We start from the raw sequence: 13,972 nt of genomic DNA on the forward strand, positions 1-13,972 counted from the left end.
TTGCAGTCTTGTTGCCAAGAATGTGCTTGTGTTAAGTTATTGATCTACTAAAGCCACGAGACTAGGGTTTCTGTGATGGGAATTAAGGGCACGAGGCCCAATGGACGCAGAGTACATACTCATTTATTCGTTCGTGGGTGGCGGGAGATAGATATTAAGACCCTCATTCTTATGAAAAGTGGGAGACATACGCAGGAAATAGCAGGAAACAGCGGGCTACGCCATCTTAAAATGGAAACAAGACCGCTGAAACCACTGAAACTTGTTTGGTGTAGAGGCCGAAAATCGTTTTGGCGCTAAATTGTTTCAGTTTTTATATGTTTGGGCTTTCACTATTATTTTGCAAAGGAACTCGAAGCTCATGAGCTAGAAGTTTCAAGGAAGACAGCAAAGGGTTTATTTTCCATAGGTATTTTCCGTTCAATTTGATGTATTTCCCTTGCAAAGATGTTGGCCTTAAGAAATATTCTGTGCCACGAATTTAAAGAGTTTTTAGCTGCACTATCTCTAAGTTCAAATAAAAAGCAGGATCTGTGATAATCAGATTTCTTCATATTGAAGAAATGTTTTGCAAAAGTTGTCTTTCCTACGCCACCTAACCCCACTATCCCCAATATCTGAGATTTCCCCCTTTGTTGTTGCTGCAACAGGACTGTCTCTTCAAAATCTTGAGGCTTAAAATTCAAGCCTGTTGGATAGTCGGCCACGGGAAACTCTGGCTTTTTCATTATTTCCGACAGACATTTAACCCTTTCATCCTGAATTTGAGTGTAAATTTAGGGCAATAATGTTTATTAGGGCATAATGTTGTTTCTCTTTGTAAATTTATTAAATAACCTGGTGTTATATGGAATCTCGTTATATATAACATTGTTTTGAGCACTCATTGTTAGGTTGGACATGGAAGCCTGGTTCGATAGGCTAAAAACCATCTACGAGGTTGAGATGACACTGAGTACATTGACTTTTAATCATTTAATGATGGCCCATTTTACACTCAATAGGTATAAAGAGATCATGAGGATTTTCAGGTAAATGTTAGAGAAATTCCACGGCTTTGATGCACCTAATAAGTATGAGGAGGTCATGAAACGTTTCAGGGAAATGTTAGAAAAATGTCACGAGGCTGATCCTCCTACATATGCTACTACAGACCAGCAGCACCCCCCAGAATCCCGTGTGTCCTCTCGAAAGGTTTCGATGGAGTTGGTTGTTTTTGGATGTGTTTTGTTCATCTTACCTTATTGTTGAGTCAACAAGTTCTTTCTCGTGTTTCCAGTAGTACTCGATTTATTTCCATGGAAAAAACTTATAAGTTGCTACAGTTGAATCGTGGATTACGAGACAAATTTGTGATAATCCAATTTACTATCTCAATCTAAATTTTTGGTGGCTTTTCTGCATTATTATTGGCCCCTCGAAGGGTATTGAGGTTTCGTTTTGTTTATCAATGGGAACCTTGTATTCTGGGGACCTTTATACTTACATAACTACTCATTCTCAATCTGTTGTGTGTTTTTCTGTAGTTTGCTCATAAACCCATTTTAAAAATTTAGGTTGCACCAATTTTGTGGCCTCTCGGTCTTCCATGAGTTCAACACAAAATGGGCAGAATTGAAGTTGGTAGTACATGAAAGGTCTATTCCCATCTTTATTGTCGTCTCTCAGGATGGTTATGTATAGATGGAAAAAATGGTTTATGAAGTTTTCTGGACAATGGAAAGGAGGAGAGCTTCAAAGATGCAACAATCTGCATGCAGTGGTTTCTGAGAAAAGAATTGTTTTAAATGATGCCATATTTCCCTCTTTCAAACCTCTTCCCACACTTCTCATGCAAGATATGCTTGTAAGTTCCTTTATATGTTCAAACTAAACAACATAGCATTTTATATTTAAGTATTGTAACCATGATTTGGGTTTTCAATTTTATGTCATCAGCCCCTCTCTAGGCACTTGGGTTTTCTTTGAAGTACATTTCTATAAATTAACATATACATTAGCCAAATCTATTTAAATTTAGGTTGGATATTTAGAGTTACAATAATGCATACATCGACCATTTGTGTGAACTCAAGATAGATATTCATCCTCGAGTTTCCTATGTCTAGGTGCATTCTATATCTTGATTTACATGAGGTTGTGTTGGTTTCCTTATTTAATGTGCCATGAAAGAGATGATGGCTCATCTCATTTCCATGAATGTTGTAGAAGGAACCTAGGCTCTTTTGGTGCAAACATCATACTGGTTAGATGTATCCGAGTTTACAAATTTTCTAACATGGATCTGAAATTTCACTTGGGAATTGGAAAAATGTAAATTTATTTCAACCTGAAGATAGTGTTAATCCCCAAATACAAGGAAGGAATTGGACTGTCTTTTTTATTCTTAGGACTATTGGATTTTGTCTCTTGAAATTGATTTCTGAAACTAGTTCTGATCTCAAAACTTTTTATTAAATTGCTTGGAATATTATGGAGGATATTTATAAAAACATTTGAGTACAATCGGAGCTAAATTTATTAGTGACATTCATTCTGGAAGATTACCAACACTAATTCTACTACAAGTTTCCCTATCTCATTTTTCTAACATATGGGTTCACAATATTCTCCATACTTTTACCCATGTTATCATCTAGTTTTTTCTTAAAACATTTGGCCTCAAAGTACCTATTTCTCTATCTATCACTGGGTAGTGAATTTAGGTCATCTAGTCTAGATTTGGGGGACATATATTTCAATAGTATGGAAATATTGATTGAGTTAGGTGCTTGTCTTTTCATTGTATCTATTTTCAATGTTTAGAACTTAGTGACATCAACATTATCATTTTGGTACTAGTTGTTTTGTATGTAATAGTCTTGATATATACTCTTTTTCATTCCTAGTAGAGTAGTGCAAAGATTTCAACATGTTTACACCAAATATATTTGTCAATTTTAAAAGGTATGGGGCCACATGAAAAACAGGGTTAAAATCTCATCTTTTTTCAATGTTTTGCAAAAGTTGTCTTTCCTACGCCACCTAACCCCACTATCCCCAATATCTGAGATTTCCCCCTTTGCTGTTGCTGCAATAGGACTGTCTCTTCAAAATCTTGAAGCTTAAAATTCAAGCCTGTTGGATAGTCGGCCACGGGGAACTCTGGCTTTTTCACTATTTCCGACATACATTTAACCACCTTATCTAGCAGCTCCATCTCTAGCTCCTTTCTAGTTATTCAAAAGAAAATAAATATAACAGTGAGAAACAAACGTCTATGTCTATTTATCAAACATAAAATACTATCACTGATAGTGAAGGTTGAGTTTTCACCCAGTATTGCACGCCTCCAGCTCGAAACCATTAATGTCTGCAACATGAAAAAGTGAATTTCTCTAATCTTCAATAGTCTTGGAGTCAAATCGTGGCTTCTCTTCATTAGTTTGAGTCACTTGATATCCACCATTCTAGGAGATGCACTGGGATGATCTTTTGCTTGGATATGTGATCATGTGTTTGGAACTAGACTCTAATTCGTTAGCATGAAATAGGTTCGAGAGGGGTGTTATGGAAATATGACTGATTCTCCTCTGAACATCTCAAATTTGCATAAATCTGCGCATAGGTATAATACCAAGCCATGATATTTGTAGCTTGGGTCTTTGAGAAGTATGAGGCAAGAAATTGGCATTATTTGGTTTAATCCCACACCAACATTTACTCATGAATTGATGAAACCAGAGCTCATGGGCATTCACTGCATTGTCATTCATTTGAATTCACTTATTCCATGTGTGGTTAACTATATTGGAGGGTTAAACATAATTCTGAGTTTATATACCCTCTCTGCCACGAGTGCTCTACATTATTTTATATCTTTTCATTTTCCAAGCATATTTCAGGGTTCTTTATTGCATATTGGTGCTCTTCTAAGGCAACACACCATATCGCTTCATCTACCATAATAATTCTTTGGACTCCGATTAGTAGTTTCCATGCATGCTTAATATGCTTCATATCCATTGCTTTTCAAATATTGATTTCACAGATTGTTTGTGGCAACGGATCACCCCTAAGGTTTTTATGTGGCAGCAAATCATCTCGAGGTATGGTCTGGGGTTTTGAGGCAACCAAGGTCTGGTTTGGAGTTGATTGTGGCTGCAATGAGATAGTGAAGTAATGTTTATAGGCAACAAGGAGATATTCTACAGAGATTACTTTGCATTATAAGACAACAATTTAAGACAGTGCATTACCCTTTGTAATATAATCCAGAGAAGTCCTCAATGAAATTAGTATTACATGCATAGAAGTTTAAACCAACATATTTTAGAATAATTTTATGGTTTTACACGTTGTCATATATTTCAACATTTATTTATGTAATGATCCTAACGAGTGTCCACAAACCTTTCTTCGTAGATTTCTATTACATTATTCTATACAAAATGGCAGACCAGGTATTTGTGTTGCTTATGTTGCTTTTGGTATTTGTGTTATTTATGTTGTTGATTTAGTTAGAGGTTGGATTTGTTTTTAGAAATTAACTTTAAAATGATACTTCAAAGTTTGTTTGTGACTAGTTAAATGCTTGTCAGAACACTCTGATAAGCTTGCCTCAAAGTGTTGGACAGATCTTCAATGCTCACTCAACACATATTTGATGTTATCGATTCTATTTTCTTATCGTTTTTTTCATCAAGGTTTTCTTATTTTTATGTTATTATGTGTTTTTTTAAGAATGTACCCATGGGTGTTACTGATGCTACCATGGGGGGTTCAATGATATTCACTACTTTCATGGAAATGTTAACAAATGCACGAGGGCAAGACACCGCTATGATGATGGAGGTAAGCTTGAATATTGTCTTTTATATTTTCAATTATCTTATATTCCTTATTATATTATGCTAATTTATGTTTGTGGAATGCAGGAAATTGCTAAAGTGATTCCAACCCCTATAACACCTTATAAAACATCTAAGGTAATGATAGTGGTAAAACTTGTTCAATATTTTTGTGCATTTAGTTAACTTATTTCACTATATATATTTATTAATATTTGTGTTTTTACTAAGCGTGCATTTTGTTGGCATGCAGGATTCATTTATGCCCCTCAATAAAACCAATGTTGGCATGCAGGGATCGTTAATGCCCCCATATACATCTAATGTTATGCAAGATGTAAGATTCAACCAGTTATTTATGTGAGTTTGATTATGTTATTTGTTGAGAAATCTAGGGCATATATTTAATAAAGTTTTTGCACAACGACTCCATGATTTATGAGGTGTTACGAAGACCTACATCATGCCTTCAAATGGATCACCCCATCTTTTTTTTCTTCTTGTACATACAATACTATTTTAACAAGTAACCCAAGCAATATGTTATTCCAAAACATGATGTCAAGTTACTTTTTTAGGGTTTTTATGTAATCAAGAGGCCTTTTTAGGGTTTCTTAAATTCAAACATTAGATCATACTCTTTTCCCTTTATGTCATTCTAGAGTTTATCCCATGCCCTAGAAATAAAAAAAAACAAATACCTTAAGATTAAGGTTTCTAAATACTAGGGTATTTCTTAAAATATAAACCCATAAATTCAACCCTACTACATCTTATGATGGACCCTTCAAAAGAAAATTATTATACATACCTCATGGACACCTATCTGTACTGATTAGTATTTTGGTTGCCATGATTATTTGCAACTTTACACTACATTTCATTGATCATTTGCCACCTTCATGACCTTCTTTTAATTAGTCTTCCATGATATTGACATTCTATAATGGGACTTGCTTCTTCATGTGTTCATGAAACCCATGCCTCAGTCATAACAAAAATAATCTTCTTTTTCCTTTTTTTACATAAATTACATAGAATTGTGATTAGATATGTCATTATGAAGATTGAACCTAGTTACATATTTCAACATTATTCATCTGTTATTCCATCTTATTATTTATATTTGTGCCTTGCAGGATGTTTCTAGGGTGACTCCAACAAGTATACAATCTGTTGGTATAGAGGGTCATGTTATGCCATCTACACCTAGACCAGAACCCCATAACATGCCCTTTACACAATCTGTTGGTATAGAGGGTCATGTTATGCCATCTACACCTAGACCAGAACCCCATAGCATTCCCTCTACATCAAATGTGGGTCTAGTCAGCATTCTCCCACCAAGACTAGAACAAATTTCTTTGAGGAGTCTTATAGACTCACAAACAAGAATGTTAAGGCTCCTACCAGATATTCCTGCAAATGGTCAAATCAGACAAGAAATAATTGAACAAATTCAGTTATGGGAAATGTCATTGTTGGAGAGTGTAGCTCCTGCAACAGATCAACAGGTAAAATTATTTTATTTTTTTATAATTTCATTTGTTATGTTTAGGATAATTATTTTAGATATGAAAAATAGTTTCATATTTTGGTTGGGTTCTTAATAGTTCCACAATTTCATTGTAAATGCAGGAAGTAAGTGACACAGTGCCTAATGTATCTATAAGGGAACCTTCCTCAATCCCCAAGACTACAACAATATCATTGGTGACCACAAAAGGAATGCAAGAAGTTACAATCTTGCTCACTTCAGAAGGAAATGTACTCTTGAAGGATGAAAAAGGGCTGAAATTTTATCACTTTATTTTTCGTCGTGCAGAAGAATTATTTGGAAATACCATCCAAATGGATTGGAGGAAACAAGCTAATGCCAAAAAGGAGGAACTATTTAAAGATGTAGTAATAGCATTTGGTAATCCTGGATTTGATAAGGAACTTATTTTACAGATTGCAAGTAAATACATGCACTCAAAGAGGTCCAATTTAAGGACAAAGTTGACAAAAAACTTGATGTATCCACGTCCAACTTGGATCAGAGACCAAGTGACGTGGGATGAACTTATGAAAGATGCCAAGTTTAAGAGGAAAGTCCTCAGAAATCCAAACTATACGCCATCTGCACAAGGAGGAGCTAAGAGACGCGTACGAGATACAAGAAAAGCAACCCAAGCTAGGGTGTCAAAAATTGGATCTCACAAATTAGGCTCTGGTGGATATAATAGTATTCGTGGTGGTATGGTAAGTGATATTTCCATCTATTATATTTTCTATTTTAGGAAAAGTAACCATGGTCACGTTGAGTTAATTGTATCTTATTAGTTATTTTACTTTATAGATATGATTATCTTTGTTAATGTAGGTTCGCCAGTTTCAAAAGGAAGCTTCAGAGGAAGACCTAAAATATGTTGTATTACATGGTTCCCAAAGTCTTCGCCAACACATGATAAATCGAGGGGAAAAAATAATTACTAGTTATGGATCCGAGGTTAGTTGTTTATAATATTATATGAATAATGCAATAAATCAATTGGAGGTTTTAATGTTATTATAACAAGTTAAAGTGTGTTGTGTATAGGAATCAGGTGAAACATATGGGAGTGAGCATGGGGAGGAGATACAAGCACATGATGATTTGCTTGTTGCACAAAATCATCCAATAGTCATTCCTGAACCTTGGCAGATTGTTGAATTTCAGTGAATGGGAGACAGAAATAATGAGGAGGGTGTTCAATGTGATGAGCATTCCACACCCACAATTAATGTAGCGCCTCCAAAAAAGAGGACAAAAAGGATTGATATGTGTTAAATTTTAATAACTAAACGTGCATCGCTCTAGCTTCTAAGGAGCGCACTAGGTTGTGAGGGTCCAAACATAAACTAATTATGTGTGCAACAAAACAAATTTTGAAGATACTCTGTTTTTTTGATGAGTACTTACATATTAAGGGCATCACTAAGACTGTTTCAGGTCCTAACTTGTATTATTTGTTTGATTATGATCAATTTGATATGCTTATATTTGTGTTGTATGTAGATGACCTGGTCCTAAAAGTTAGTTAAAAAAATTCTAGTTAGTTAAAAAAATTCTATCCCATGGTGCAAGAAGAAACTCGCAAGTGAAGTTGACATGAAGGATATACACCTCATGTGTTATTTCTTGGTCTTGGAGGTTTGGCTGAGTTGAGGTGAGGTGGTCCTCGAATAGGGGTAAGTAAGCAATTGAGATTCTGAAGAAGTTTCGGATAATGGACAATAAACCATAGGCTACTTTTATGATACATATTTTGAATTTATCAGTAGATTAAGATTCAAATTTGGTTGATTCGTCAGCGTACAAAAAGTATATAGGTTCCCTAACGTATTTGGTAGAATTTAGCAGTCAAATTGCTGTGTGCATGAGATCCCTTGTCTCACAAACAAGGGGGGCGCAGACACCAATTTATTGTCCAGCTTGGCTGCTAATATATGGTTGAGCTGAGGTTTCTACAAATATGCTCCATGGTCTGAGGTATGCGAGGTTCTTAAAGGGCACACTGGCACAGTGCTTTGAGCTGCTGCATGCTTTAGTGGATTTTGACAGGGCCAGAGATGCAGGTGGTAGGAAGAGTGATTCATGGTTTTGTTTCAGCTTGGGTTCAAATATAATATCTTTGTTAGGATGGGATACCCATGTGTGCAAGTTGAAGAAGTCCCTTTCTGGGCTAACGTAGCCTCTTGTGCTTGGTACTCATGGATTTATGAGTACTTACAGATTATGGGCATCACTAAGACCGTTGCAGGTCCTAAATTTTATTATTTGTTTGATTATGATAAGTTTGATATGCTTATATTTGTGTTGTATGTAGATTACCTGGTCCTAACAGTTATTTTAAAAAACTCTATCCCATGGTGCAATAAGAAACTGGCAAGTGAAGTTGACATGTATTATTTCTTAGTCTTGGAGTTTTGGCTGAGTTGAGGTGAGCTGGTCCTCGAAGACGGGTAAGTAAGCAATTGAGATTCTGAAGAAGTTTCGGATAATGGACAATAAACCCTAGGCTACTTTTATGATACATATTTTGAAGTTTTCAGTAGATTTAGATTCAGATTTGGTTGATTCGTCAATGTACAAAAAGTAGATAGGTTCCCTAACATGTATGGTAGACTTTAGCAGTCAAATTGCTATGTGGATGAGATCCCAATACACTGTCCTAGTCATCCCAGCTGTATAATGCACAGTTGTACCATTGTAACACTAACATAGGCACCAGAAGCTATGCTACTAGAAAGGATTAAAAGTAAAGTAAGATGCTAAGACCTTAATGTCTTTGCATGTCAAACACTATGCTGATACTTATTTCATTATTTACTTTTTAACCATCATATGCTGACCATTTTCGATGATGCTAAATTGAATGCCCTTTTTCCTGTTTCCTAGGGCATATTACGAGAGATCCTAGAAGAGTTACTGACTGCTAGGAAAAGAGCCAAGGCAAACCTAAAGGTGGTGAAGTAAGTGCTTCCTATGTTCATGTTACATGCTTGTATTTTTTCCACTTAGCATCTCAGTTTTTAACTTCCTGTAATCTTGTTTAGGAGGCTAAAGATTGGTTGGTTGGTGGAGGTACAACTTTGTTCCTATGCTAGTTCCAACTTCCATTTGTTGTCAAACTTAGATCTAAAAGAGATTTATATGGTCTATCTCTTAGGTCTGACATCAAAATCTTAAAATTTTCAGGTGCATTTGGAATTGGAATTAATGCCAGAGACGTTGTATCTCACTGTGAACATCATTGACAGATACCTTTCTATTCAGAGTATTGCAAGGAAGAATTTGCCATTACTTGCTATCGTTGCAATGTTTATAGCTAGCAAATATGAAGAAGTTTGTCCTCCACAGGTAGGATGACTTGCTGACATCTGTAAGAAAGGATGTGTATATATCTAATTAAAAGAACACCTTGTTGGCTGTATAAAAGTACATACACCAGCAATATCTACTCCTACAGAAGATTACGATTTATGTTGGAATCAGCACAAAAATTATATTATAATAGGTAACACAATATTGATAAGAGCTGGTTTATACTTGGCTACAGGTCAATGAATTCATCCGCATCTTCCCAAATGAATGCACGTCAGAACAGATAGTGGCCATGGTAATTAGCTCTAACTGATAATTCTTTGTCATTGATTGCAACATAGTCTCCAAACATTTAGATTGACTGATCAATTGATGATAACTCTTCGCAGGAGTTTAAAGCAATTGAACTTCAAGCTTACAGTTCCCACTCGGCCATATGTATTCCTCCTCAGGTTTCTAAAGGCAGTTGATTCCAACAAAGTGGTAAAGTTTTGAATGACATCACTTTTTATATTGTTGAAAGCAGCCTGTGTGGCATTGATCAAATCTAATTTCGAAAATGCCTCATAAAATCTAGCATTCGTGTTTTAAATTACTTTTCTTTATTGTATTCCTAATAATACCCTGCTGTACTGACAATTCGTACTATCTATTATTCAGATGGAAAATCTAGCATTCTTCTTGGTTGAACTGTGTTTGCTTCAGCACATAATCAGCAAGTACAATCCATAAAATTTGTGTTAAGGGCTTTGAACACTTATCCGCTATGGAAGGCTTGTTTGTTGATGTGGTTTTTGAAATACTCAATGTATTTTTTAAGTTGTTTGTGCAAGCATTTTCCATAATAGTAGTGAAGGTTTATCTGGATCTCAAAATATTGTGCATAGGTGATGCTTTTCCCTCCTCTAGTTAGTTCATTCTTGTTTATTGTGTGTTTTTACAAACATTTTGCAGTATGGTCCACTTTTTATCGTTTTTGATAATATATCTCATGTATTTGATACTTGTAGACCTTTAATCCATAAAAAACATGCCAAAAATCTCAGAAATAGACACCTATAAATATAAACTAGTCATCAAATTTCAAGGAATATTTTTTCATGCGGCTAAAATCCCATTAAAATTTGGAACAAAATGCATATTTTCATATTTATGAGATGTATACTTTGTTTACTGAACTAGATTTGTATGTGTTCATATTGAAATCTTGTTACCATGTTTTAAATTGTGAGAAGTTTGATGGCTAAATGTTGTTTGCTTTATGATCCTTAGCTACCATTTTTGAAGTGTTTTAAGTAACTGGTTACGGCTGATGTTATGCTGGATCCTTTATCGAAGGTTCTTAATGTAGGTTCTAATTATAGCTGGTGTGATAACTTGCCAGGTACCGAAGGGACTGTCACATGCTTTGCATCATACTTGGTGTGCACCTCAATTTTCAATTCCATTATGGCATTAGCTGGGAATATCAATGTAAGACTTAAATTCTAAATACTGGACAGCCAGACATTATGTTTATTTTATCAGCATTTTGTATCTTAAAATGTAGTTTTTCATCGTTGTTTTATATATCTTACGATATTAGTTTTCATTATTTTGTTTTATATTTTGCAGTACTATGATGTTCAGAAGGAGTGCAATGGTGGCCTATGCTATGATTTTTCAAATATGGAGAATTACTTAAACCAGGGTTCCGTTAGGGATGCCCTGGGGGTTGGTAGCCGAAAATTTGTCTCATGTAGCCCCTTGGTTTATGAAGCTATGCTTACTGACTGGATGCGGAATATGGAAGTTGGCATTCCAACACTCTTGGAGGATGGTATTAAGTTGCTAGTTTATGCAGGAGAATATGATCTCATTTGCAATTGGTTAGGTAATGATACTATATACATATAACATATTGTTTTTGTTTTGGAGAATGACTTTATGATTTAGGTGTTAAGTCTGTTATTAACTTATCTGCAATTGTGTTTTTTAGGCTTGTTAGTCTAATCTTCAAGATTGAAAAGTTAATTGTTCAAATTATGTGTCTTTCAGGCAATTCAAGATGGGTGAATTCCATGGATTGGTCTGGAAGTGAGAATTTCAAGAAGGCACCTACAAAATCCTTCCTTGCAGACGATAAGGAAGCAGGTTTAATAACCAGTTATGGACCACTCAGTTTTCTCAAGGTAAAAGGCACTCGATGATCATCTTTGATTTCGTTGTACAAGTAGATAATTTCTTCCTTACGGAATCTTCTATTTTGCTGCACCAGGTTCATGATGCAGGTCATATGGTCCCAATGGATCAGCCAAAAGCAGCCTTGGAGATGTTAAAACACTGGACACAAGGAAGTATTACTGACGACAATTCTCAAATTTTAAAGACAGTGACGGAGATGCCAGAGAAGAATTTTGAGAGTTAGTTATCTGCTTAACTAGGAGAATTGCTCTCTTCACCTAGATTAATGTAAATACTTCTAGATTTGCAGTAGTTTGCATCCCCAAAGATGTGTATTTTCTGATTTGGCAAAATAATTGTGCATTGGGACCATCAGTCTTGCTAACTTGTGTCAAATCTTTTTATGGCCACTTTTTAACTGTATAGAAATAGTGCTTCTTATTGCTTACCAAGCCTTGTGGAATTATGATTATACATGGTGTTAAAGTTATATTCAAGAACATGAATAGTATGTCTTGTGTTCTTATTCCAGCATGTTCTGATGTCCTAATGGATGAAAGAAATTGTAAATTGGATGAAAGAAATTGTAAATTCAACAAAAATATTTGGTTAGAGTCTCAGGGAATTCAAAGCATGATGCTCTTAGCCTACATTCAATTTTATTGACAATGACATGAAAACATTTATGTTGTTTGCAATCATACAACGGATGCCAGTATTGTCTACTTATATTTGAATTGGAGGCTATGTGGTTTGGCTGTGTTTCACTTCTCGTTCATTCTATTATTTTATTGTTGAATATGCTTGTTTCCTCTTTTTGCCTCTTATCCCTTTATAAGCCTCTTGGACATTAAGTGCTTGGCATGGCAAGATATGTCCATAAAGCGCATGGACTATCTACAGTCCATCAATGCTTGCTGCTGCTGCTGTCTACACTGCTCGATGCACTTTGAGGAAGGATCCATGTTGGAACAAAACACTTACCCTTCATACAGGCTACTCTGAAGCAGACCTGAAGTAAGCCTTAAAATTTTTAAAGCATCATGCTTTTACTGATTTTACCCTTCTAAAGAAATCCTACTCCTAGACATTTTAGATTTCTTCATCAATTACAGGCAGGCATTGTTGATCAGCTACGGTCAAAACATTGTGTCTTGATCAACTATATGTTGGAACTCAGCTTCTAACACCCTCTCTGAATTGAATCTTTATCTAATACTAATGCGCATACTAAGCGTCTGGAGGCATACGCACATTTTGTTAACTCTGTACATTGAGGTAATAACATTTATGTGCATTGTTCCAGGGAATGTGCATATTTCATGGTTGATTTTCACCTAAATACGGGAGGAAATAAGCTGAGAGCTGTTTATAAGAAGTATTCAGATCATTGTAGGAAGTCTATCTTTTAGCAACTCTCAGAATTTCAGAATGAGATTGCATCACATGACATCGGCTGACATAATACATTTTAAATGGTCTTTTTTGGATTGCAGAACTGATGCTTATGGGATTCATCTCGTTTCTACTGACCATTGGAGAGAAGCCCATTTCTAAGATTTGTATACCGAAAGGAATGGCTTATAGTATGCTTCGATGTCAAAAGGAATAATCAATGGCTCCTGCTATCGATCATTGTTCTGAGGTGGACTCCAAACTCTATGTTGCGTATTCGAATTTCCCAACGCTATTAGATGTTACTTAGATTGTGTTAGTCCATTTGATATGATTCAAGATATTTATGATAGTTTGATAATTATTCATTCCCTCTTGATTCAAGGGTAAGTATCCTCTGGTCTCCCTCACTGGCATGAACTAGCTCCACTACTTCATCTTTACGTTGGCAACTGTCCATGCGTTATATAGTGTCCTAACAATCGCCCTAGCAAGAGCAAAAGTAAGTGCCATGGGAAATAACTGATCTTCTCCCATGTCATTCAGTTTAAATTTTTTCTCGGTTTGAATTTTCTTTCATATCTTCATGCGTTCGAAACATCTTTAACTCAATAGTTTGAATTATGGACATTTATTTTTTTTAAATAATTTTTTATATTGTCTCTAGAGAGACAATAGTTTGAATTATGGACATTTATTTTTTTTTAAATATTTTTTTATATTGTCTCTAGAGAGA

General features: G+C 35.3%; 1 protein-coding gene across 1 annotated transcript; it reads left to right on the top strand.

Moving 5' to 3' along the window:
* The first annotated feature begins 11,312 nt into the window (after positions 1 to 11,312).
* On the top strand, positions 11,313 to 12,293 carry LOC149201144 (serine carboxypeptidase-like). Its single transcript, XM_089399683.1, has 3 exons — positions 11,313 to 11,551; positions 11,716 to 11,849; positions 11,936 to 12,293. Exons 1-3 carry the CDS (start codon positions 11,347 to 11,349, stop codon positions 12,083 to 12,085), a joined length of 489 nt encoding a protein of 162 aa, XP_089255809.1. The 5' UTR covers positions 11,313 to 11,346; the 3' UTR covers positions 12,086 to 12,293.
* Positions 12,294 to 13,972: the final 1,679 nt, after the last annotated feature.

The sequence above is a fragment of the Pinus tabuliformis genome, chromosome 2_1 (genome assembly GCF_031772625.1).
Source record: "Pinus tabuliformis cultivar Carrire ecotype Pingquan chromosome 2_1, CPIR1, whole genome shotgun sequence".
Taxonomy (NCBI): domain Eukaryota; kingdom Viridiplantae; phylum Streptophyta; class Pinopsida; order Pinales; family Pinaceae; genus Pinus; species Pinus tabuliformis.

What these genes read in the sequence shown, in the direction of transcription:
- LOC149201144 (XM_089399683.1), top strand. Translation starts at nt 11,347, where the DNA reads ATGGAGAATTACTTAAACCAGGGTTCCGTTAGGGATGCCCTGGGGGTT. An exon ending in TCTCATTTGCAATTGGTTAG is followed by an intron (nt 11,552 to 11,715) that starts GTAATGATACTA and finishes TGTGTCTTTCAG; the next exon opens with GCAATTCAAGATGGGTGAAT. An exon ending in GACCACTCAGTTTTCTCAAG is followed by an intron (nt 11,850 to 11,935) that starts GTAAAAGGCACT and finishes TTGCTGCACCAG; the next exon opens with GTTCATGATGCAGGTCATAT.